This window comes from Rhynchophorus ferrugineus, unplaced genomic scaffold, assembly GCF_030347505.1.
Source record: "Rhynchophorus ferrugineus isolate W39M unplaced genomic scaffold, kcgeb_rfMv2 rfM6, whole genome shotgun sequence".
Taxonomy (NCBI): Eukaryota; Metazoa; Arthropoda; class Insecta; order Coleoptera; family Curculionidae; genus Rhynchophorus; species Rhynchophorus ferrugineus.
Genome location: NW_027472585.1, coordinates 27,509,782 through 27,536,119, shown reverse-complemented (window position 1 = coordinate 27,536,119; position 26,338 = coordinate 27,509,782). Strand labels below are relative to the sequence as shown.

Genomic DNA, 26,338 nt, shown 5'->3' with positions numbered 1-26,338 from the left:
TAAAATTATAAAAACATTTTTTCATAAGACCACATTTCTCAATTAGTTGTGATTTGCTTGTGCATAGTCTTCATAATGCTTAGGCAGTCATATTTTGATTTCAACATTAATCTTCTTTATTTTGTTTAAATTTCTTATGCATTGTTTTGAAAGTAACAATATTTTATTCATTACTCTCTCTCTCGCAACTTTTAAACTATGAGTTGAAATGACATTAAGTTTCTACAGATATCGATTGAAGGGTAACACTACTTGAACCTATATTAGACTGAGAATACTTATTGATTGATTTATTTAATTTACTAACGTATAAGTTAAAAACAAAATTCATTAAATAAATACTCATTCATAAAGTGGGGGCGATAATTATTCTTCCCCTATCTCACCAGAGTTCACTTCTTGAAGATAATTTAATTTTAGTCTTTATTCATATCAAAATATTGACCCTGGTAACTACATAGCTATCGTCGTCTAATACATATTCGTTAGTAGCCGAACGGTAACTAATTTACATCTCGACTAGGTAATTATTACCTTACAACAATAGCGGAAGCCAGTCCAGGGAATTTGCATTGGGATTTCAGTTGATTAGAATAAAATAATGGAACCTTATCCTTGAGATTTATACGGGGAGGGTTCGATACCTCCGAAGGCTTTGTACGCTCCCTTGCCGGCTCATGAATATGGATTTATGGCTTGTGATTGTTCATCGAACAATGGCCGAGTCCCGGCTATTTTTTTCGTTTATCGTTATAGATCGAGCTAGTTACCAACAATTTGAAATATAATGTGTCTGAATCGAACAATAGCGGTATTGTGTATTTTAAATTGTAAAGTATTGTTAATGTTTCGAAACTTAAAATAAATACAAGTTTAATAATATGGAACTTTAAAAGAAATGTAATAATATATTATTACTAGTCGTTGCCAACTAACTTACAATTTGTCTCTACAGTGAGTTAAATGCAAGTATTTTTCTAATAAGACCCATTGGCCCTTATTTTTTCTTAGTCTAATAAAATAAAAGTTAGTATCACTTTCAAAATACCGTCATAAAGCTATAAAAAGGCAGATGTTATAAAAACGTTGTTTTGAGAAATAAATATAAGAATTTTATAAGGTAACACTACTTCTAGTTTATCTCTCCGACATCCTGAACCATCAGTTTTGTCTAGAAGTTGCAGCATTATGGTTACCATGGGAGTGGAGTCTTTCCTCATGCCTTGATGCAAATCTCTTAAATTTCTCTATTACAGTTGCAATCCGAAAGTACTGTCTCTATGGTGCATCCACAATCCTACAATACTTCTTGTAATTGAATATCCCTGGAACTGAATTCCATAGGTTCATAATTATTTTAGTATCTGCTTGTGCAACAGCCACTTACCATGTATGGATAATTCACTGAAGTTTTGTGTCGAAATTCATCCTGAAGTACTTAGAACTATTACTGCAATCAATAACAGTATTATTCCTAATTTTTGTTATATGAGCAGTTCTGTCGTAGGTGAATTCAATATGCACTGATTTACTCTCGATGATGTTTATTCTGCATGTCTATGTCCACTTATTTATACTATTACTTGCGTGTTGTAGTTTTTTGTGGCTTCTTCGCTATTGTCTCCAATAGCAAGTGTCGCAGTTGCATTAGCAAATGTAAGCCTAGTAACATATTCTATTTGTAGTATGCCATGTGTATAGAGAATCAGAATCTAAAACACTGCCTTGTGGTACACTGGTTTTTATGTCTTTCATTGTTGAGTAAGATTTTTCTTGCTTTTTAACTCTGAACATCCTATGGAGTTTAGATATGAGTCTTTTGTGTCAGACTTTATCGAAGGCTTGATCTACAAGAATGTAGCAATGCAACAATGCAAATTGCTGAGGAAACTATTTTCACTGCGTAAGCTTTTTCAATTTGTGATTCTATGCCTCTAGTTAATTATTGAATGTTCAAGGTTACAAAACTAAATTGTTGTATAGATATAACCTTTTTTCTAATTATGATTGGTTTTTAACCTTTATAACAAGAGTTTTTCAAATACCTATATATCACAGATATACCCACAGATAGCAGTGAATTTGGTAAATAAGATTTTACTTTATTTGGTGTTTCTTTAGATTTTAGATTTAGAACTTCATCCAGAAAGAAAGTGTTATTATCATTTCCAGATTTTTAGATTTTTTTGATTGATGGTTCTTTTTTTGCAAGTTATTCGGGTATTTTATTTGGATCCACGTTTGTTCGTTGATCTTTTCGTTTAGTCAGAATAATTTATTTGGGGAATAAAATACCATAAAACAACATACCATCGTAATTATAAATTTCCAATATCATCTAGATTGTAAGTCACACAAATATTGTGAAATCTATATTCTTTCTTCCTTTGGCAGCTATTTGTAAAGTTCTCAATACCCTTCTCTTAATTTTTAGATTAGAGTGGGCAGTATTCATTGATTTATCTGAGGTCAGAACCTTATGGTTACACGGAATTCTGCTACTTATGGTCTTAGTAGCAACTGTGTCGAGTTAATAACATTTTCACTACAATTTTTTGTACTTTTTTAAGTTGTTTCTTATTAGCTTTTTTGTGATGTCTGAATAATCTCAATTGAAAAGTAAGAAATAGTGAAATATTTCAAGTAAGTCGCTAATTTTTAAGTTATGCTTATAATTAGTTGTGGTTGTTTATAACCAATATTATACAAAATTAAGAACAACCATCTACTGGCGTCTCTAACCAGTCTGTATCAGGCTGGATGTTTCTTGTCATGGTCTTATAATCCCTAGGTTTAATGATGAGGATCATGATGCAAATCCTCCACGTTAAGCAATAGATCTGATCCATATATATATAATATCCAAATATTATTTACATGTTATCTCTTGAAGATAAAACTTTTTTACTAGTTTCTTTAGTTTAGTAAAATAAAAATGGAATATACAGCTAATATTTGTTAGCCCGTTTAAAAAATATACAATATTAAAATTATAGAAACTTGCTAAAAACTAATTAGCTGAAATCTGATTGTTCTATACAATATAAAATCCGACTTTCTACATCTATGCAAGTATTTTGTCGCGAAACCAGTTATTTTTCCACTACAATGTACCATATTCGACGCCATATGGACGATCCTTGATTAGACCTAAAGCAATTTCTTTAAATGACTCACAGGGGTCTGTTGTAGTTATTTATCTGGGATCATTCTTCTTTTGTTAAGGGCTTTATATTGTGTGAGTCTGTTAAACGATATCTCTCTAGAAGGGTCTCTTAGTCATACAATTACTTTCGTAATATCACCCGTTGGCGATGTGTGAAAATACTGACACTGGAGAATATGTAGAATAAGTGCTGTGGATTCTAACCAATTATGAAACTCTTGAAGGTAATATTAATAACTAGCTGACCCGACAGACTTCGTCCTGTCAAAAAGATTTGTAATGTGGCAGTTTTTGTGCCTACGTATTTTAAAAAATTCTCCTGAACAGAACCATCACCCTGGTGATAGGGCGTTGTGAATAAAAAATAATTAAATAAAACATATATAAGGATTGAAAAGTAAGTAATCGCTTTATTGTTAATCATGTGAATCATAATTATTATTATTATTATCATTATATTGCTTTGTGGTATACGATGTTTTTTGTTTGATTACCTGGCGCATAGATAAACAAATCTGATGGTTTTCCAACACGGGAACAGGCAACATACAATTGACCATGTGAGAAACATGGGTTTTCTAGATTAATACCACAAACACTTAATGATTGCCCCTGGGACTTGTTTATAGTCATAGCAAAAGCAAGCCGTCAACATGTCTATAGGAAATTTGCCATTACCAATGTCAATGAGTTGTTTAGAGAATATGTTTCCAGATTGGTCATTTTGCAACTCGACACGCATATTCTTGCTTAAATGAAGTACTTTAACATGTTTCCACAAATTGGAGGACTTTAGACATGCATTGAGTTCATCAGCTGGCGTTGATCGTGGAATCACTGGCAATGTTTGACGAAAATCTCCTGCTAATAAAATCATTGCACCACCAAATCGGTTATTATTGCTACGTAGATCTTTTAAGGTTCTGTCTAAAGCCTCCAAAGATTTTTTATGTGCCATCGTGCATTCATCCCAAACAATCAATTTACATTGCTGCAAAACCTTTGCCATTGCAGAGTTCTTCGAAACGTTGCAGGTTGGAGTTTCATTGCTTTGCATATTTAATGGCAATTTTAGTGCTGAATGGGCTGTTCGACCACCTTCAAGCAAAGTTGCTGCGATTCCCGACGAAGCGAGTGCAAGTGCAATTTTATTTTGTGAGCGAATTGTTGCTAATATTAATGAAATAAAAAAAGTTTTTCCTGTACCACCAGGTGCATCTAAGAAATAAATCCCTCCAGTTTCATCATTTGTTACTTTCATAAGAGTTTCAAATACATACTTCTGTTGTTCATTTAACAGTGGAAGATTTGTTTGAATTTATTCTTTCAAAGCGTTGAGATCATACAGTCTTTCTCGATGCAACTCTTGGTTAAAAGCGTCATGCATTGGACGATTGGGCGCGGTCAGGCCTAATTGAATTAATAGTTTGTTTGACATTATCAAGCACATGTCCTCAATTGAAATCAATGCTTCATTGTAAATTTCTTCACTGATTTGTATATTTGGATTTCCCATTCTATTCCGTATTTGATACAAAATATCATCACACATATAATCTTTGTACTTCATCCACAAATCAATTGGGTTTGATGGGAAGCATGTAGATATGATTATAGAAAACAATGTTCGTATTTGATGAGTGTGTGATGATATTACAGCATCATTGAGAGTTTGATCCCAATGAGCGTCATTTTCAAGCAATTGCAAACGTTGACAGGCTTCTCTGTAGGATCCACACAATTCACCATCAACAGTTCGTAACTGTTGGAATGATGTTGGGCCACGTACATTGACTAATAGCAGTCGTAAATAAAAACATTCATCATTGCTTGGATGTACTGAATAAATCCGGCCAATCGCATCGGTGGAATATACATCTGTATATCCTGGAACTGGTTTTCCTTGTTTCCGTCGTATAAATCTCCTTAAGGATTGATTCCAGGTATAATATTTTGGCATTTCAGAATATAGCAATGTTTGTGCGAAATCATCGTTTTGGCATGTCTCAAAAAAACTGGTTAATGTAGTAGATGGTGGCTGAGCAGCTCTTTGTACTGCGTTCTGTGCTGTAAAATACACTCTTTGTCCATTTTCTAAATACACAACTAAGTGAACAACAGAAGGGTGTCTCTCATGAATAGGAAAAGAAAATATTCGCCAAACTGCTTCATTACTACTGACATAGCGGCCCATTTGGTATTGGGTAACTTCATCATTAGAATTCTCTGCACCAATTCCAATCACAGCCATATCACTCCCTTTGGTTACATATTTCGTACGATAAATCGTAGCCATCTTCACCTTGCCAAAATATAATGGGATATTGCAGTGCATCATATGAGCGGTGTGTTTCCTTTATAGGTTGTAATTGAAAATTCCGACGATGTAAAACAATATCACGGGATTCCAAGTTTTCTCCAACTACAACGATAGCAACTTCATCAATAGTTGGTGCATTAAAACGTCTTGTATGTTGACCTGCAGGTGTTTTATCAGCTCTGATTACAATTTTGTGATTATCGGATGGCATCAGATCCAGGGCAGTTTTAAACAATATAATCAATTGATTGTGTTGATGAAATAAAGTTTGTAATTGTTCTACAATAGACCTTTTTACTAAATTGTTATGTGCACAACGCAGATCAATTTCTTGTGGTGAATTGCCCATAAAATAAATTTGCAGGAATTTGTTGTCGCTATCTGACACTGGTAACAGTGAACCTGCTCTGTGATATATTTGCCCTTGTATCTGTAAATAAAAAAAATATTATGGTGTGGTATAAATTAATGGATTGTCAATGATCAAACTTAAATAATATTTGATCTTAAAAAGTATATATTTAGTTTTAACTAATATCTATCAAATATAAAATATAATAAAAGTGTCACTGAAACTGAATCACCATATAATATGATGACTAAGTGATATATTTCGTAATGATTAAGAAATTGAAGATTAGTAACACATCTTAACTTTGGTGACAGAAAATTTTGTTCGCTAAAATAATTATGAGTAACTGCTATAATACATACCTTGAAAGTTGGCATAAAATTTTCCCGAACTGCATTTGTTGCCCCAAATGAAGTCATTTGAAAGCAATTGTTATATTGTTGAATATGTGTCAAAAAGTGTATAGAATCTGTTCCTATTCCTGAAACCAATGAGTACAATGGTTCTGGTGGTGGATCCAATTGTATCAATTTCACTTTACCATTTGCGCAACACAATCCATTGGCATCGTTTTTGTATTTTAATGCCTTACAGTGTGAGCAAACCAAGTTCATAGAACCAATAACAACACATTGGTAGTTACTGTAGTCAATTGACACATCGTAACTGAAAGCAGCTGGATTCAAACTTGCGCGATTATTAGTTGAATGTCGCGCTCGCGCTTCACGCGTTTGTGATATCCGAATTCTTTCACGTTCATTTCCGTCGTCACGTTCTTGTGCAGTACGATTAGATCGGTAATTAGCTTGGTTTATAGCATTTCTGGTTCTTCTACCTAAATTGCTTCGTCTTATAGGAGGCATATCAAATATAAATTATTTTTTCACTAATCACGAACTAAACAAACACTAACTAACTAAACACTCTGCACAAAACACGATATACGAATTTGTTTCGTGTATCACTTGACAATTCATCTGTCATCTGTCAAAAGTCATCTGTAACAGACAACTTTTTTTTTTAAATTTGATATGACTTGAACTCAAATCCTTTTAAGCCGTACGAATTGTTTTATTTATTTAAAATTTGAATTAAATTTTAAACAAATAAAAAATTTTAAATAAATAAAACAATTCGTACGGATTAAAAGGATTTGAGTTCAAGTCATATCAAATTTAAAAAAAAAAAGTTGTCTGTTACAGATGACTTTTGACAGATGACAGATGAATTGTCAACTGATACACGAAACAAATTCAAACAAAAAGGGCTATTTTTAGGGTTTTTCCAGCAATAATTCTAATTTTTCTCGCCGTAAAAACCATCCCTGAACTTCAACGAACATTTTAAAAAAAGATTTGGCCAAATTGGTCCAGGCGTTGTTGAGTTATGCGCTTAGGAACATATTTTGCGATTCATTTTTATATATAAGATTATGTTATAATATTTTTTAAAATTTTAGTTTAGTTTTTAACACAAATATAATTTAGGAGGTTAGATTCAATTTATCGTACCATTAAAAATGTGTCAAATGTATTTTTAAATTGCTGTTGGACAATATTAAGATTTTATTTGGAATTGAAATATTTAAACTAAAAATTGCAACTAAATACCTGTGACATGTTGTACGGAGCTGCTATCTATTATTTCTATTATTAACGCTTATATTTTCAATGTAATCCTTGTCTTAGAACAACTTTGTTGACTCATTGCTTCAAGCTAGATTAGTTACGTAGTAAACATTAGCTTATATTTACTCAACATTCTCAACATAAGTAACTTTTATAAATACTTCTGTTAGCAGAATATATGATATACATCTTATCAAAAAAGTTCTTACAATTTTTGTTGTAACCAAGTAGGCATAAATAGGTCTATAATGATGCAAAGTTTGAATGTTATATGTCAGTTAATTTATTCTCTGTGTTCGATATTGTCAGTTCATCTCTAGTATATATAATAATTTTTCCAATTTGAACTTTTTTTGGTCTCTTTTTACTTTGAAAGTTTGAATTAAAAATAAAATTTTGTGTTTAAAATCGATATTTTCTTCAGTTTGACGTTGAGAGTGCTAAAAAATGGTTGCTGAAATTCGTGGTATCCATTGGGTGAAAATTAAGAAATAATGGCTGGTTATTTTTATTACTGCTCAGAGTTGCCCCGTACGACTTTAGAAATCTCTCTTAATGGTGTATAACAAGGCTTGTTCAAATTACTTGGTTTAATTCTTCGTCCAGAAATCTCACAAGTTTTACAACAACGTAATTATGGTTTTAACAGAAAAGGGACAAAAGTGATCAAAATGGCATAGCGTTTGAAATTTTTATGAATAAACTCACTTTAACAAACATGAATAAAACACAATATCTTTTCTTCGTACTTAATATTTTACAGTCTTTTCTATTATAATTCCAGTTATTTTTTGTAATGTATGATACTTGAAAAATATTAGATCTAGGACCTAGTTATTATCGTTTATTGTATGCATTTGTTGAAGAAAATGATACAAGATAGGTTAATACTAAATAACTCTATGGTTATGTACTCAGCACTTCAGAATTATGTATTAATTTTGTTATGCTGTACTTTCAGAAGAATTCTTCATTATTGATATCGAAATTAGAACTTTCAAATCCAAACCTAATTGCTGATATATAATAATTAAAATTACTAGAGAGAGCTTAGGAGCGACCACAACTGCTTAATGTCCTAAGAATCGTATTTATTCAAGAAATTCAATATTCAACAAAAAGTAATAACAACAGAGAGTAATAGACAACAAAAATTAATAACAGCAGATAGTAATGAACAACAGAGATATTGAAAGTACGGTTTTGACCAGTTATATTATAGAGTTTGTTCACTTTAAAAAGGCGTTTATTGAGAAGCATTGGTACAACATATATTAATCCAATTTTTTCATTATTTTCTATAAGTTTTTCCAATCTTTCTGGCAATTTAGCAATGTCGTATCGAAAGAATGATCATAGTTTCGCAGCTTGGTATTTGCCCATTTTGGTAGTTCTTCAGCTTTAGAAACCGTGTGCATGATACATCGATCTGCGCAAGTATTAATCAGAAGGCGCCATGTCTGACGAGAACTTCCAATTCTAGCTGTTTACCCTTCCCAACTCTTGCAATATGTAGATAAACATTATTATTATCACTTTGTATCTATTATCTGTAATTTTGTAAAAGTTTCGTTCATTTTCCTTAGCTCGTAATATATTATACCTTGCTGATCCTACTAAATGGTTCCACCATATATAATGATCATTCCACTACAACAAGATTCTATGGCTATAAATATTCCGTTTTGCCGTATATGTAGATGGTTTTCCTGAACTTACCCGTGACATTTTGCTCGTAGTATATCCCTTTTTTATTTCCTGCTACACAACGTAGCAGAAGAATGTTATTTCCTGTCAAGCAATGAAATTATGAAATCTTGAAATGGATTTCATATTCGGTCAATTCGTGTAATATTCATGAACTGTTAATCTGAATGTTCATTGAGAGTTTGTGCTGGGATTTTGTCCAGAAAGACTTCCTATTCATAATCTTCAAATGTTGTTGGTCCTCGACGGGCCCAGGATGTTATTTGTCTTCTTTCACTTCTAAATCGTTTCTTCATCACTTTTAACCTACAATTGTTTTATAATGATGCCATAAGTTTATAAAAGCGTTTGATGGCCTTCAGTAGCAGATTTCTTCAAATTATTAAGTGTTTTAATACATTGAATAACTCAATAATACTAAATGGAAAAAGCCAATAAATATCACTAATGAAACCAAAGGCAAGCACACAATATTTTAGTTTTTGTTGATAATATTTAAAACACACTAGTGAAGTGCCTATCACTATCGAACTTTATGGGGTAAACCATCCTTAACATTCATAAAATTATAATTAATTCCAGTGGACGGCACTGGCAAATATTTATTTCTACACTTAATAAATGTATATGAGTGATTGGTAAAATAGCTCGGGCATGTTAATATAAGTATTCGTTAAAGTGGAGATGAAATCGTTTTATCTGATGTTCTCTAACTTTACGGTCCAGAGGGTAAATCCACTTTCGGCCATTCAACGTGATATTTCAGCTTTTTAGTAGGTGGAAAAATACGGTAACCTAAATAATATATTTATGAGCGTAAAAGGCAGAGTCGGAGTGGTTTGATGTTAAAAATCTGTTCGAAACAAATGTTTCCCCATGAGAAATGTGTTTTATAAATATAACGGCGCAGCGGATAACGATATTTGATCTTTTTCGATTCTAATATTTATTGAGATGTTTTTGTAACATTGTAGCTTATAAATATTTTGTATTGCGCAATTTTGAAATATACAGAACTCATGATTTTATGTTATATAATTTTATTTGTGAGGTCAAATTACCATGCGTACTAAAGCATATATCAACTTTTATATGTTGATTTAATTCTTCATCAGTATGAGCTATATTTCTATGTGAGATTTTAGATTAGTTACGTAGTAAACGTTAGCTTATATTTACTCAACATTCTCAACATAAGTAACTTTTAGAAATGCTTCTGTTGTTATTTTCAGAATATATGATATACATCTTATCAAAAAAGTTCTTACAATTTTTGTTGTAAGTAAGTAGGCATAAATAGGTCTATAATGATGCAAAGTTTGAATGTTATATGTCAGTTAATTAATTTATTCTCTGTGTTCGATAATGTCAGTTCATCTCAAGTGCATTTTATAATTTTTCCATTTTTTGGCCTCTTTTTACTTTGAAAGTTTGAATTAAAAATAAAATTTTGTGTTCAAAATCGATATTTTCTTCAGTTTGACGTCGAGAGTGACAAAAAAATCATTTTTTTGAAAATGAAATTCGTAGTATCCATTGGGTGAAAATTAAGAAATAATGGCTGGTTATTTTTGTTACTGCTCAGACCTTGCCCGTGTGACTTTACAAATCTCTCTTAATGGTGTATAACAAGGCTTGTTCAAATTACTTGGTTCAATTTTTTGTCCAGAATGGATGAATGAATATGAATATGAATATTTTGTGTTGCGCAATTTTGAAATATACAAAACTCATGATTTTATGTTATGTATGTATGTTCGTCGGGTTGCGATTATTTGTCAGAACAGTCACTACTATTTTTGGAAGGAATTTGCACGAGAACTGAAAACACTGGTTGAAGAAATACTGTTTATTTCAATGTTAAATGATACATGTGGTCGACGGGAGAATTGAAAGGATATTAGGTTAGGTAGAGGAAGGACGGTAGCGCTGTGGAAGTGGTACTATTACAAGGGGATGGAGGAAAGAAAAGAGAACGAGACGTCGTCGTGATGGCCTTTTATAGCCTGGAACTGGTACCAATCCACCGGCGTTGCCAACTTTTGTACTTGATGGTGAATTCATGGTGGCCTAAAGGTTCGTGGCAGTCGCCACATAACTCCCCTCCTAGTGGAACTGCCGTGGAACGTACCTCCATGTGGTGCAAGTTCAGGAGTGCACCCGCAATTACGCAAACAAACGCCTGGGGACTGCTGATGAGATGGGGATCCCAACCTGAGCGAGGAGTTTTACGGGATCAGCTGCCATCGGTGTTGTAGCAGGACGTTGTTCGTCTTGGGGAGTTTAGCTTTGTTTGAGGGTACCTATAACTGTGTTATGTGTCCCGTTTCGTGATGCGAAGATGTTCATGTGTTCATGGTATACATGATGGGCTTCTGTGGTTTTCGTCCATCAGACTAGTCTCGTGGGATGTCGTCGACCATGTGATGTTGATAGGTTCCTTTCGTCGTGCTATCCTTCCATACACGTGCCAAGCACCTGTCGAGCGGCTCATGTTAAGTTGATTTACCTATTAGGCACTTTGATCACGTCGGGGTCACCAATTTAGGGTAAATTATATAGCTCTATGAATGGAGATAAAATGAAATGAAACAGTGGTGTTTACATTATGTGACCGTTATTTATTGGCTATATAAAAAATGTGAAAAATAGAATTAGATAAAATGGATGGCAGCGGTGTTACCTGGAGATGGGGCTTGGGCAGTCGATGGTGGCACGTCTAAACCAAACGATGGCTGAGCACTGAATGAATCGAAATACCCTTCAATAACAGCCCAGATAAACGTCTCGGGGTTACCGCCAGCTATTCATTATCGGGTTCTAGTTGGCGCTGTTGGCACCCCGCCCGTGTTCAACATCTGAGATTATATTTCGGGGTATTTTGTAGACCGTTATTCCACGATGTAAAATTCGACATGCCTGAAGGTTGCTACAGTTATATAATTTTATTTGTGAGGTTAAATAACCATGCTTACTCAAGCATATATCAACTTTTATATGTTGATTTAGTTCGTCATCAGTATGAGCTATATTTTTATGTGGGAACTATGATATACAACATAGTGACTTTTAAGTTTATGCATCGCATTTTTAAACTAACATTGACTTTTTTAGTGCAGCTTTATTATTGTATTCTCTGATATTGAACACCTACTATTTCTTAAAACTCTATTATCTAAAGATCTTGGGTAAAAAGGATATGCTACTTTCTATTTGAATATTTAAATTCGCGCCAAAACACCGACCGGTTTCATATGACGTCAGTACACAGTTAGGGAATAGTGAAGCTTTGAGTTAAAGTACAAAAATAATTTATTTTGCGTATTAATTATGAATTCTCAAGTATATAAGTAATGTGTGGTCTGTACATATGCAATAAGGTGAAATAACATCGATATATCTGTAAAATCTACTTAAAAATTCCTTACATGGAAAATGTCAAATTTTTTCAACAAACCTAGTTTAGTTTCCAAACCGAGGATTTTTTTCACTACGAGACGTATCGATACTTTTTGCTGCTTTTCGCTGTTGGCATTCTTTCAACTTATCATGGCAAATTGATATATTTTTGGCAGTTAAATATTATAAATTATATTAACAATCTAGGCCAAAATACAGAAATAAATTAATTTTTTATGAATCTAGTGACCTATTTCATTACTCTCATCATCTCCTCTCATCAATATCCTGTTACCAACTTATCTGGATGCCGACTTATCAGGAACTCATAATAATACAAAAATGGTTCAATAATACGCACAATGAAAGTAATCTACATATACATGAATACAGGTTTCGTTTGCAGATCCAAACGTATTTTTTATATGCACTACAAAGGAACAAAATGGCGACTTAATTCAACTTTTGTACGGTAGATTTCAAAAATATAAAATTCAAAACTCAAATAAAGTGTATATCCGGAACTTTTGTCCAAATTCTTCTAGACTAGACTATATCAGGGTGATTTGAAAAGCTAATATTAAACTTTAAATATAACCAAAAACATATAGGGTAAAACATTTTGGTCAGAAATGTAAAACAATTAATGATAATTTTAGTAATCGAAAAAAAAAAATAAATAAAATAAGAGGAATAATTTTGAAAAACTGGCTAGAATTACCCAATCAATGATACGCATGACAGAGTTGTTTTAGATACATAATATAATTTATTAGAATGGTTAACACAACGTCAAAATCTATTCCAAGGTTAAAAATAACTAAGAATTTTATTTCCTCAGTCGGATAATATTCATTCATGTGTTTTCTCTTCAAATAATTATCGGATACACAAATGTATTAAATCTTGATTATCACTTTATTTCATAAAGCGAACTTATCTAAATTAATTGTTTAGATATTAATGAATTGAAATAGTAGATGTTTGATTTCCAATTATAGAGACAATGAAATAGTTAAATAGTGAACTGAAATTAATAGTCAATTTCTAGCTAAAATAATTAGCATATAATTGGCAATAGTAGAAACCGCATCAATTTTTTTCATTTAATTAAATACAGAGTATTTGTTGCTCCTATTGTTATACAGCATTTATATACATAATTATGAAGTAAATTGTTTGACGTTGTTGATTTTGTTCAATATTATTATCTCATTAATATTTCACTTCATTAAATATAAAAAGACTATATACATATTACATTACATGTAACAGTATCTACATAATAAGAGAACCATAATATAAGAAAATATAGGATAAGAAAAAAAGCAGAAAGGAAGATTTAAACCTAAAATTTGTACCTCAAGCTCAATAGTTTCTATTTTATTAACATTTGATATGTGTACTAGTGATCAAAGAATGTTAGAGTTTAATCGGATTATTTTTAAATTGTGTTACTATTGTGATTTTCTCTGCTGATCATTTTATTTTAATGACTTTTAAATTGGCAAGTGGCACTGTGTAAAATCAAATGGAATACCGATCACAAATGTGATTCATCTTATTTTAATATTTGGAAAGTAACAGTCACATATTATAAAAATATAATTGTTTCTTTTTGGCCTGAAACCGGGAAGGGGAATCCTGTTACGGATACCTGGTCGGGAAGACCCGCAGGAATAGGGGACTTGGACTGGTTATATGGAAACTGCCTCTGGGCTACCCTCTAAACCCCACCCTATGAGCTTATCTAATGACCCTAACTGATACTTCTTACTGTTAGTAAGGAGGGTGCCCGTAACCGGTAACACCGTTAAGAGGCACAAGGGCCAGGGAAGGACGTGGCGTCGTTATCACACCACTCAGCTTGCGGTACCTGAGTTAATCGCTCGCCGGAGAATGCCGAGACAATTTGGAGTTAGAGCACGATGTGGAAGTGTCAGCTGTGATAGAATAAAGCCACGAAGAGCCGAATTAGTTATTGGCCTAAAATATCGGCCAGCTCGGTAATATATCTATTGTCCGAGAGACGAAGAGTGGAGAAATATCTCGAGTAAAGCTCGGATATACAATCGTGAACTTGGGGGACCTTTGTTTCTCTATGAATTTGATTTTTCATGACGAACCAGGGGCTATTGATTATTTTCCTGAGAATTTTGTATTACAAGACTTGAAGACGTTCCACCTCGCTAGGTGAGACGTATTTTAGATAGACACTGGAGCCGTATAGAACGACTGATCGGACCAACATCTTGTACAGGAGATATTTTATAGATAGAGGAAGCCTGCTGTCCCGATTGATAAGCGGGAACAGCAAGTTAACAATACCTTGAGGAAGACAAGACGGAAATAGGTGGCTTCTTCTGACCATGGGATTTCGGCGTTCTCGATTTTAAGACGCGAAATATTCGGTGCAAAACGCTTCTTGTGGAAGAAGATAGCCTCGGTTTTCTGAGGGTTGACCTGCAACCTGCAGAAATGTAACCACTGAACCGCCTCATCTAGTTGATTTCGGGGTCCACTTCGGATGTGCGGTGCTACTCTTGAAGAAGCAAAGTTAGCAGTGTCGTATGCGTAAAAAGCTGCCTTAACTTGTGGTCTCCTAGGGATATCTGAAAGAAAAATATTAAATAGAGCTGGTGCCAGGGGGAGCCTTGTAGAACTCCTGCGTCGATGGTTTTCCGGCTAGAGAGAATATCTTTAATCTTCACCTGGAAGGATCGTCCTGACAGAGATGATTTGATAAGAGCTGTTAGGTCATCAGGTAGACCTAATCGGATGCATTTCGCCTCTAAGCCTTCGTGCCAAACCTTGTCAAAGGCTTTGGTTAGGTCCAAGAAGACCGCTCCAAGTTTTTCACATCGGTTAAAAGCGCAGTTGATTTATGCGGCCAACGGATGGGCCGGACAAACGGCTGAGTGTTTGGCACGGAACCCGAATTGCTCATCTGGAATGATATTTTTTGACTTCATAAAATCATTAAGAGCATAAAGAATTGCTCTTTCAGCAAGCTTGTAAATGGAACACAGTAGGCTGATAGGTCTATAGTAATTTTTTGGGGATAACTGCGATGAATGCATGTTTCTATGTGGATGGAAAGTGTTGCAGCCTCAGAATGGCGTTGATGATATTACTTAGTTCGGCGAGCTGCTTGTAGGGACGATTTTTGAGTTGCACTACCGAAATATTATCGAAACCCGGGACCAAAATAATTGGTTTATTCTTTTTCGTTCCAACGTATGCCTATGAATGCTTTTTTATTTCAAGGGTGACATAAGTGAGACGTAGACGTACGTATTCCTTCTCGATAAAATATTTTTTTGAAATTATTTTTATATTTTTTAGATTCAAATTGTCAATGAGCACTAAATATTTGCATCGTATTTTCTCGATCCCTCTTAATGAACTGTTTAAACAGCGTACCCTTTTTAGATACAATATTAATTCCTACGACAAATAACATATTTATCGTTAAACAGGAATATTTTATAGTTATTATTCATTCAAGCTTCAATGGAAGATGCTTTAACATTCAGGCGTGAACAAACATCCAGCCAAAAACAATTATGACATATTTTGATCAATCATTCAAGACTTTGGATCGCAAATTGTTAACTTTTATAAATTAGTGTTTTATCTATCTATTATTCTACAATGAATAATATTATGTATGGTTTATAATGATGAAAAATATAATAGTTGCCCAAATCCACTACTATTTTTTGATTTAGTAATAGTAACAAAACACAAACAAATATTAGAGTTTGTAGAAGTCGTCCATCTCCTCTATATTTACATTTATTACCGATTGCATCGTTTCTCAGGGTCGTTAAACGGTCATTACTTCATCGAAATAGATGTATTATGTGATATTACGTCCCAGAACATTTGTAACAATCAGCCCGTTATAGTAAAACGTTAATTAATCATAAAGCTTTGTAACGATGCTAAAATAATTTCCCACTCATTTTCCTCCTGTCAGTTATCCGAAGCGAATTTAATCGAGTTTAGAATTTACATTTATATTTCCTAAACAAATAGCCGAACGTAGCATTAAAGGACTTGGGAGAAACTTCCAAGCACACCGGGCTGCGGAATTGATGCCGCCATCGGTGGTTCGAGTATCTCGTTGCATAATTTTGTCGGATTTGAATACAATTTGACGAGATAATTTGAGGGAGGGGTACTGCTTTAAGTGTCATTGCTAAAAATTGCCATTTACGAACGTTAATGATGAAACAGGCTGACATAAGACTTACCCGATAAAATAAAGTTATTTTCATGGCTTCGACAGCCTCGTCAATTATTTATTTTCCATTCTTTAAACTAAACAACGTGAATAATTTAAATGTTTTTACTTGTTTATCATCCATTTCAATCAGACTCTGAATTTTAAAAGAGAAAATATCGTAATATTAGATACTTGCTCCAATAATAACTTTACATAAAAAATATTTTTAATGCAAAAATTTAATCGACTTCAAAAAATAAATAAAGGACTCATTAAAAATTAAAAAATAATCAAATGCAAATTTTTAATACAACAAAAACCTTTTAAAATAAAATGTGTACATAATAGTCGTTGTATTAACTGAATAAAAATAAACAAAAGACTTATTTAACCTATCTACTGCACGTATTTCATATTCTACTATATACACAATTTAGCTTAATATCTACCCAAATCTATTTATCTATTTACAATATTATTTTAACTACTACCAACTAATAACTTTGAAGTCAGTACCGAGTAACAAATTTGACACACATCAGATTTGTTTTGTACGTAAATTAATTTTATGTATATGTCACAAAATTGTTATATTATTTTTGTATTGTTTGGACTTGGCATCGACTTCAATCTCCTGTAAAAGCAATTGAAGTCCAAGTAAAAGTGCAGCCCGTAGAATAAAAAATAGGAAACAATGATTTAAAATCACGAACTCTTCAGCACCGGGGTCCGCTACCTAGTCTAATTGATTTAACAAATTTTCCAACCAAATTAGAACAGAAAAAGCTACTGCCGCCGTTGGGAATTTAACTGTTACACCATAGAAACAGTTGCCAGCAATATTTCTGCGGCTTCTCATATGGTATGGTTTTTTGCTTGAAAAGTAAACTGAGTGGCTTTTACACTGAACTATTTCCGATTTCTCATTACATCAGTTCAGCATTAACATTATACACAAATATCTTATCGTTTTAGATTAAAAACATGTGAAAACTTTTACGTGCCTTTGACATTTGAGTGCTTCCATGGATTTCCCCCCTTCCCCTCATCAGATCCTGATTTGATGACGTCCAATGAGACCACCTCGGAAGGGCACTCTTTCGAATTAAAAAATATTTTTGAAAATCGGTCCATAGTTGACAGAGAAATCGGCGAACATACACTAAAAAATATATAAATATATATATAATAATATTTTTGAAGTTAGTTAAAAAGGGAAAAATTGATGCAAGACATATTAATTAAAATAATGTCCATAACTTTTTCTGCATTCTAAAGCCAAAAATCGGGGTGCGCTATGTCTGATGGATATAACAGAATATCCCATTTGAACTGCAGTGGTGTATCTTTCACAACTTTTGCAACCTGTGGTCAAGACATTTTAATTCAAAATGTTACCTTAGCATCTGTTACTTTTTGTTGCTGAAATCTTTTGAAATAATACGTCAATCAGCTGGCTCAATTGACGTCGGTAGATATCTGCAGTAACAGTTTAATTCGGTTTTAGTAGCTCATAATACACTATACCTTTGTAATTTCACCATATGCACAATAACATTAAAACATGTTACATACTTTATGGTCATGTCGATGAGGATAGTTCTCTATCAGATATACAGAAGGATTGCGAACTAGTTTTAATTAATTTTTTTGACCACTATTTCGCATGTAAACTGTTAGTCATATACAAACTATTGTCCATCACTAGGCAGTACTTCTTCCCTTTTTGTTTTAGCCACTGCTTCTGCGCATATTTTGAATTTCATGTTAGACAAACTATGCGTTTTAAAGTTTTCCAAGATCATGTAATTCATATTCAGATAAGCAGTGTATACGTATATGGTACTACTGAGGTATTGCAGAAATACAACACTGGTCACCGACGGTTTTGTTGCCTATGATGTAGGATTGGATTCGAATATTTTTATATCAATAATTCGGGAAACTATGAATAGTTTTGGAATATTGTTTCTATTTTTTGTAACCTTCTTCTTGATGATGATCCTTTTGGAAGTGCTTGGCCTGCTCCTTATTATAATTTTCCAAATTTTTAGGAAATTTAGGTGACTGCAGAAAGTGTAATTTTATTAAATCTATTAAATTATTTTCTTTGCAGTTACCTACAAAGTTTTTTACTACCAACGTAAAACCTCTCTAAACTTCACTTTAGAATAGGTAATAATTTCCATAAAGGTTGTGCCTTTCATCTGTGTCCAAATTTGAGGACCTCCAAATATTCCAGTTTTTCCTTATTCAGTTTATATCTTACAAATATATTTAAGGTATTCTTTATATAACATATTTCATATATTCTTAAGATAACATTTTGGCGAACTATTTCATCACACCTAACTTGATATGTAGTGGTAGACATATGCTTTTTTTCTCTGCTTAACAGTGGCTCTTTAATTAAATTGACTTAACACGCATCTCGTTCTCAGTGAACTTACTTTTCCGAACAAGTCAGAACTTAATCATTCACACTTAATCATAACACAAATCGGACTTATGTTTATTGTAGTTATATTGATTATGCTTTTTGTAGATATTAATGTAATTATTAATACAGATATAAACATATATCTTGAACAAACTTTCATGATATTCTTACTGTAGATAAGTACTTCATTCTATGAAAATTACATTATTTTACAATCTCGTATTGATCAATAAATTATTTTCGCTCAGCCTTCCGATACTTGTTTTGATACATTCATATCTCCTAATAAATCGTTGAGTTAATTTTGGGAAAACAGTTGTAACGTAACATTACAGTTTTCATTTGAATTTCTTTACATTTTAGACACATAAGAGTTGAACTAATTTTGAAGCATAAGTGGGCCGAGAAATATCTTCATCGTACAAGATATATTAACTCGTACATTTTATCTTGATATTGCTACGTTTTGATTCGATTGATATCGATTCGATGATATTCCGAAAAAATAAGAATAACCGAAACTATTCTTAGACTCCATCGAGATCATAGCGTTACCATAATATAGCCCGTAGCATCTCCTTTCTTCCACAAATCTAAATATGCTATAGAATGTTTGAAAATCTTATAACAAGTTGTTATTCTCAATATCGTAAAACAAAAAAATATCGTAATTGTAATCCAAAATAATCAATACAAACCAATTTGATAGTCACTCCACTCAATCAGCCACACAGTCTTCACTCAATCCTTTGTTTCTCGCATTTTAATGGCTAAGATGATCTCACAGGAAATTAGCAATCTAAAATGACATAGATAGATAACAAAAATTTACTTTTTAATAAAAAGCTCTTTAATAAGTAACTGTATACTATAAACTGGTTGTACAAGTGACTGACAATTTTGACTAGAAAAGATTATGTTATTACCCTCGTATTAAAACAATTATGTATCAAACTCTGTTCAGTTCTTTACAAATGTACACCTTGTGTATTATTATATATTAGATATATTCAAAAAAAATATCGTGTTAGACAAAAAACAGAGCAGATCAGGCTCAGAATCAAATAACTGTACTGATTAGTCAGTAGGTACTCCCAAATTCGCCTAAAACCAAATAGAATATTTCGCTAGTCCAGTATGAAGCCTATTTGGATTTATGTGGTTCAAATATCGTGTTGCACTAAAGCTTGGATTAATTACCAATACTTATTACATACATTACCAATGAAGAACTAGACGATTACTTCGAAATTACAAAGTTACGGATTTACAAATTTCAAAAATGTTCTATTAAAACATAAAATAGAAAATAAGATTACTAAAATACAGCAACGTAAAAGTAAAAAAAGGGAAAAGAACCAAACCAGGTACCTTATATAGTTATCGAGTGTTTAATCTTAACTTTAGCTTAAGTAGGCTAAAGTACAACAACAAAACAGTAATAAAATAATTTTATAAATTAAGATTGTGATGTGATAAGCACATCTAGTCTACGATGTTAAGCAAATTTAAAGAAAATCGAATAAACTCAACGAGGTATTTCGTTAAATGCGTAATTATATTAATTTATAGTTCATGCTTATTTTGTTGGTATAAAAAAATTACAAACATATCACAAAATATATCAGAGTCATATCTGCATTTTTACGATATTCCTGGCTCACATTTCTGGAGGAAAAATATAATATAATTAATATTCAAAAAATAAATCAAAATATTACTCCCGCATTAGCAAATTACTCGAAAGAGGTGTGGTACTAAAACGCACATCATTTTGAATTAATAAGATGAAACAAATTAATATTTTAATTAAAATGTAATCTAATGACAACGGAATTTAACAAGAGCTTCACTTATAGGCCTCAGCGATTATAACAAAAGAAAAATGTTTTTATTATAAGCTTCCGTTAATTATTTTTCTATCTACAGTGGTATATTTGTAACATACGAAATTTTCAGTAATTTAAATTGCTTTAGAAATATTTAAATCTCTTATTGATTCTTTCAATACGAAATCCAATATTACTGTTGCACGTAACTTAATGATTTCGAGGTCTGTTTCGATTTGCCTGAGGAATTAAACGTCACATTGTAAATCAATCCATCTAAAACCTATGACAACAGTGCGACTGCAATTTGTCAAACCGTACATCACATGCATATCTATACATTTCGCCTAACAAAATCTCGCTGATTTTAGGGTAAGTTTAATTATCTAAGTTATTTGGTAAGGCATTGCAACCGAATCAGTACGGATTACATTGTATTACAATAAACTAAGCAGAGACAGACTCCGTAATTAAATTGAATTGTATATTTACCTTTAATTAACTTACAGGGAATACAAGTATTTGCATTGCAGACATCTGTTTTTATGCAGCTTTGTTACAAGTTTCACTGATAAAGTTTAATCTATCTATCAGGTGCTCGAAGTCTGTGACATGAAAAAAAAAGACGGTACAAATTAAGTGATGGAAAATTGTCTATTTCAATCTCCAAAACAATTGATCGTCATATCGTAAATCAATAACAAAATCTTTAATTATTAACGTTTTGTGTCAATTTTATCATCTATATTCTTTTATTCGAGATTTGATCTGACTAATATTTACTTGCAGTAAACTTTTATTTTACTTCGTTAACTTAAATGAATCAAAATATTTGTATTAATAGCTGAATAATCACTCTTCACAGTGAACCATACTTGAAAAAACACTCATAAAGAAATTTACGATGCTAGCGATGCAATATTAAATGCTTGTATGTATTCTAATAATTTGTTTTCATTTGAAAAAATATTACGAAAATTGACAAATATATTATTTAAAAATATTATCGTTTTCTACAAATCTCTGGCATCTTTCAAAGAACATTGCAATACCGTGTCGAAAGAACGATGTTGGCTCCAGTCCTTAGTCATCCAATCATCGATCTACTTTCGCACTTTAGTATTTCAGAACCGTTGAATCTAAAAAAAGTTGTAAACAGTGGGCGTTATATGTAGTCCGTATGCTGCGGAAGACCTTTCCGTTGGAGCTGGAATCTTGTAACATGTCACGCAAGAGGATGACCTTATATTTATAACTCGCTAGTGCTGGTCTTCTTTGCAATTATTCGCTATTTAAATTATTTAATTGACGTCGGTGATCATTTGCAGTAATTTTATTAATCTGTTTTAGTAGCTCGTGGTACACTGTATCTTTGCTGATCCCATCGTATCTACAGTAAGTGTTGGGACTTTTAGAGTAACCCTAGACTTTTTTCGTTTAGTATTGTCGTAGCCACAAAAAATATTGTTTTTTAAACAGCTCGGAGTCGTTTTTTAAGTTAGTTCGTATGTTTTGTTCGTTTTCATCATTTTGGATCAATCCCATCGCATGCAAACATTGATAAAAATACTGTTAAACTGACAGAAAGTTATTTAAGGGTTTGACTTGAGGGCTTGAGCTAGGTTTTCGTTCAGTAAGTCTCGTAATTCATTGTCTTCGAACTATTTTGGCTCTGCAGGTGGTTATTTGTCAATGACATCAAAAAAACAATTGAGATACGATGGAGCAGTTTCACCATCAGTTTCTAAAACTGTTTAGTGAGCCTCGAGAGCAGGCTAGCGCCCATATATCGTTAAATATATATCGTATAAATCGGTAGTATTAAATTTAAAACTATTATTTGTAGTATTTTGTAGTACGTAGTTAAATGTAGATAATAGTAAATATACTAATCAAAATAATGCAATAGCCTAATAATAGCTTATCCCAACTAGGAATTGTACCATAGAAAAATAGTGCTGCCATATGTAAATAGAAAGAGCATACAAATCTAGAAAGTAATGGATATAAGACATAATAATAATATATAATAAGACACATACTATAAAATAGAGTTCTAGATATTCTATACTTGGAAGAAAATCTAAAGTAACAAATCACAATTATTATTTTAATTTACCGTCAGATAAATCTATATGATGTATATTACGCCTATATAATGTACAATAATGAGATTGCACCATGGATGTCAATATAAAATATGTATCTTAGAATTTATTTTGTTGCGGTTGAGCATTGGAAAATAGCTTCACTCTAAAACACAAGACGAACTTCGTTCTTGAAAGCACAGACGATGTTCAGCTTCAGTAAAAATGGCTTTATATTTTACAAATAAGTAGAGCTCAATACCGGATGAATTATTTTGTATGGTTACTGGTTTCAAAATTGTTTGAACTAAATTAATGGCTGTCTAGAAGATTAGTTTAAAATAATCCTGAATCAAAACAACTCATTTAATTCTATATCTCAGTCTATTTGCAAGTTTTATTACTTGCTTATATCTAATTAATTATATCTGACAATAATGTAGAGGCATATAAAAACAAATCTATAATAAATATTAGAAAGCGAAATATAATATGAAACAAAATATTTTAACAAAAAAATTAATCGGACTTCAAAATAAATCAGAAACTCACTAAAAATAAAAAATAATCAAACTTAGATTTTCAACACAAAAAAAAATGTTTTAAAACTGCAACCCATATGAGGAAAAATACCTATAAAGAAACGATGATTAAAAATAATGAACGCTTCAGGACAGGGGTCTGCTACTTAGTCTAGGTGATCTCACAAATTTTCCAAACAAACTAGAACGAAAAAAAGTTGCCGCCACCTTGAGAATCGAAGCCCCGACCTCCGCGTGTGACCATAACATTCTAATCGTTACACCATACAAACAGTTGCCTACTTTTTTTCTACGACGTCTCATAAACTAAGGTTACTTTTACTATAGATTACTATAAATATTTTCGATTTTTTGTCACTTCAGCTCAACAATAACATTATAAACAAATATCTCATTATTTTAGATAAAAAATATGTGAAATCTTTATACATGCCTTTGTAATTTGAGCGTTTCCCTCGACTTGACACCTCCTCCTTCTCCCAAAAAAATCATGATTTGGTTGTACTCTTACGAGAAAAAAATAATTTTGAAAATCTGTCCATAATTGACGGAGAATTCACAAAATAAAGATACAGCGGAACATAAAACCTCTTCCTTTTTCGAAGTCGGTTAATTACATACATTGCATCTAAAAATATCTTCTTTTCTAAATTTTATACTGCTAACTTAACTAAGCAATTATATAAAATAATACTAAAGTAAAACAAAAAAATATATAATTCTGAGTAATAAATAAGGACAACAAATTATAAAAAATTGATTAAATATATTTTAAAAAATACTAGTAGATATTTATAGGATGGAAATAGAAATATACATTTCATTTAGTTACACTAGTGCTATTTGTTAGAAACATTATATGCAATGAATGTAATTTGTTGCTGAACTGCGGAAACTTTCTGTCCAAACAAACAACTGTATAAACGTTGATTGAAAACAACCTATTTATGTAAAACTTACTTGACTATATTTACATATATTGAACACTTAATTAATAAGCCTCAAAGAGCAATAAGTTTATGTTTTAAATACTGCGTATAATTTTTATAGATTTGTTTAATATGTTTTATTAAAGGAAATGTTTATTTTATTAAACCAAAGTAATTTCAGTAAACGGACTTATTCGGAAACCACGTTAACGAGCGGGTCCAGACAAGATAAAACTTAGTTGATAAAAAGATGCCCCAAAAATACTCAAGAAACTTATTATTTAATTAATTTGTACGTAATTTTATATAATATTTTTAATTCAAGCTAATATTTTTCACGTTTTCGTTCTCCATGATTTTGGAAGACCCTATATTATAGTCTTATTATAAGAAAATATTCTAGAGATTCAGTGATATCTAGATTTCTAATGATGGTTTCCTTCCAGATAACTGACACGTACAAATTGTGTCTCCCTTCTTCTTCTTTTAAATAGCAATTTGTAGGCCTTTAGTAGAGTTTTATATTAATTTATATATTATTACTGATCATAAATGTTTGAATTGTTTTTCGAAATATTTTAATTTTGAAATATTAGCCAGAATTAAAATCCAGATGGTTTTACTTAAAAAATATTTATTCTTATTAATTTAAGTATCTTATAACATTTAATAATTTTGTAATTGACAATTGACAATGACAAGATTATTTACCCGATTAAAATATGTATTAAATTTAAACTATTTCGGGATTCATATATCTAAAATAATCGAATTAAATATCAATTAATAAAATTCCTTAAATTTATTATATCCATTATGCCCAGTGCTAATTTTTAATAATACGTATGGCTTCGTTAATCAGGCTTGTTTGTAATACCATTACGAATTTTCGCAATTTTAGATACAATTGTTGAACGAAAGCGGTATTTTCTGTTGATATTATTGCTTTATATAAATTAAAAGTTCGTTACTGCAAATGAAAATTATAGCTTCAATAAATAGAAACGGTGTATTTGTTGTTATGTTTGCGGCATAATACGAAACTAGTTAATTTCTTTGAAATTCAAACAACAACAACAAAATTTACTAGTGTATCGAAAACCGCGGTGAACTATGTTCTACGTTAATATTTCCACGACCTTCGAGAATACGTGTACACATTAATTGAACACAAACATGCTTTAATATGGCATCGCGTATTATTTATTTAAATGAATGAAAAATAAATAAGTGCAACCGGAATCCACTGTTGACATGCAAAAGACGATAAACTCCCTAGGGTCGTAATGTCCATAGAACGCTTATTAATTTCCATTTTCAGGCCTATTTAATCCTCTTTGTTTGAGTGGTCGCTGCCTATGTTCACTACACTCTTATTAAGTGGATAAATTACAGTTATTACCGAGGAACAGAACGTTTTAATTTGTAGATTAAAATATTTATGGAGCTATTATGCGATGAAATTGGTGTTTGTTTAGGTTGGAACTTGAATGTTTAGCCCTTTTTATATCAGAATTATTAAAAAATGACGTTAATCTCCATATAAAAACCACATCAACTACATATATTTTTTGCGCATACAGTACTATGACCAAAAAATAATAAGATTTTTAAATCTGGCCTAAAACCAGGAGGTGGAATGACGCATACTTGGTCACGGAGACTTGCCCTGTAGCGACAACTTGGACCGGGTTATGTGGGACTGCTT

General features: G+C 32.0%; 2 protein-coding genes across 2 annotated transcripts in view; one reads left to right on the top strand and one right to left on the bottom strand.

The window, feature by feature from the left end:
• tei (irregular chiasm C-roughest protein teiresias) overlaps positions 1 to 26,338 on the top strand; it is a 979,218-nt gene that overhangs the window by 362,246 nt on the left and 590,634 nt on the right. The window lies entirely within an intron of this gene.
• On the bottom strand, positions 1,251 to 6,880 carry LOC143198268 (uncharacterized). Its single transcript, XM_076407399.1, has 4 exons — positions 6,201 to 6,880; positions 5,646 to 5,916; positions 5,469 to 5,588; positions 1,251 to 1,297 (listed from the first exon to the last, which is right to left on the bottom strand). Exons 1-4 carry the CDS (start codon positions 6,699 to 6,701, stop codon positions 1,251 to 1,253), a joined length of 939 nt encoding a protein of 312 aa, XP_076263514.1. The 5' UTR covers positions 6,702 to 6,880.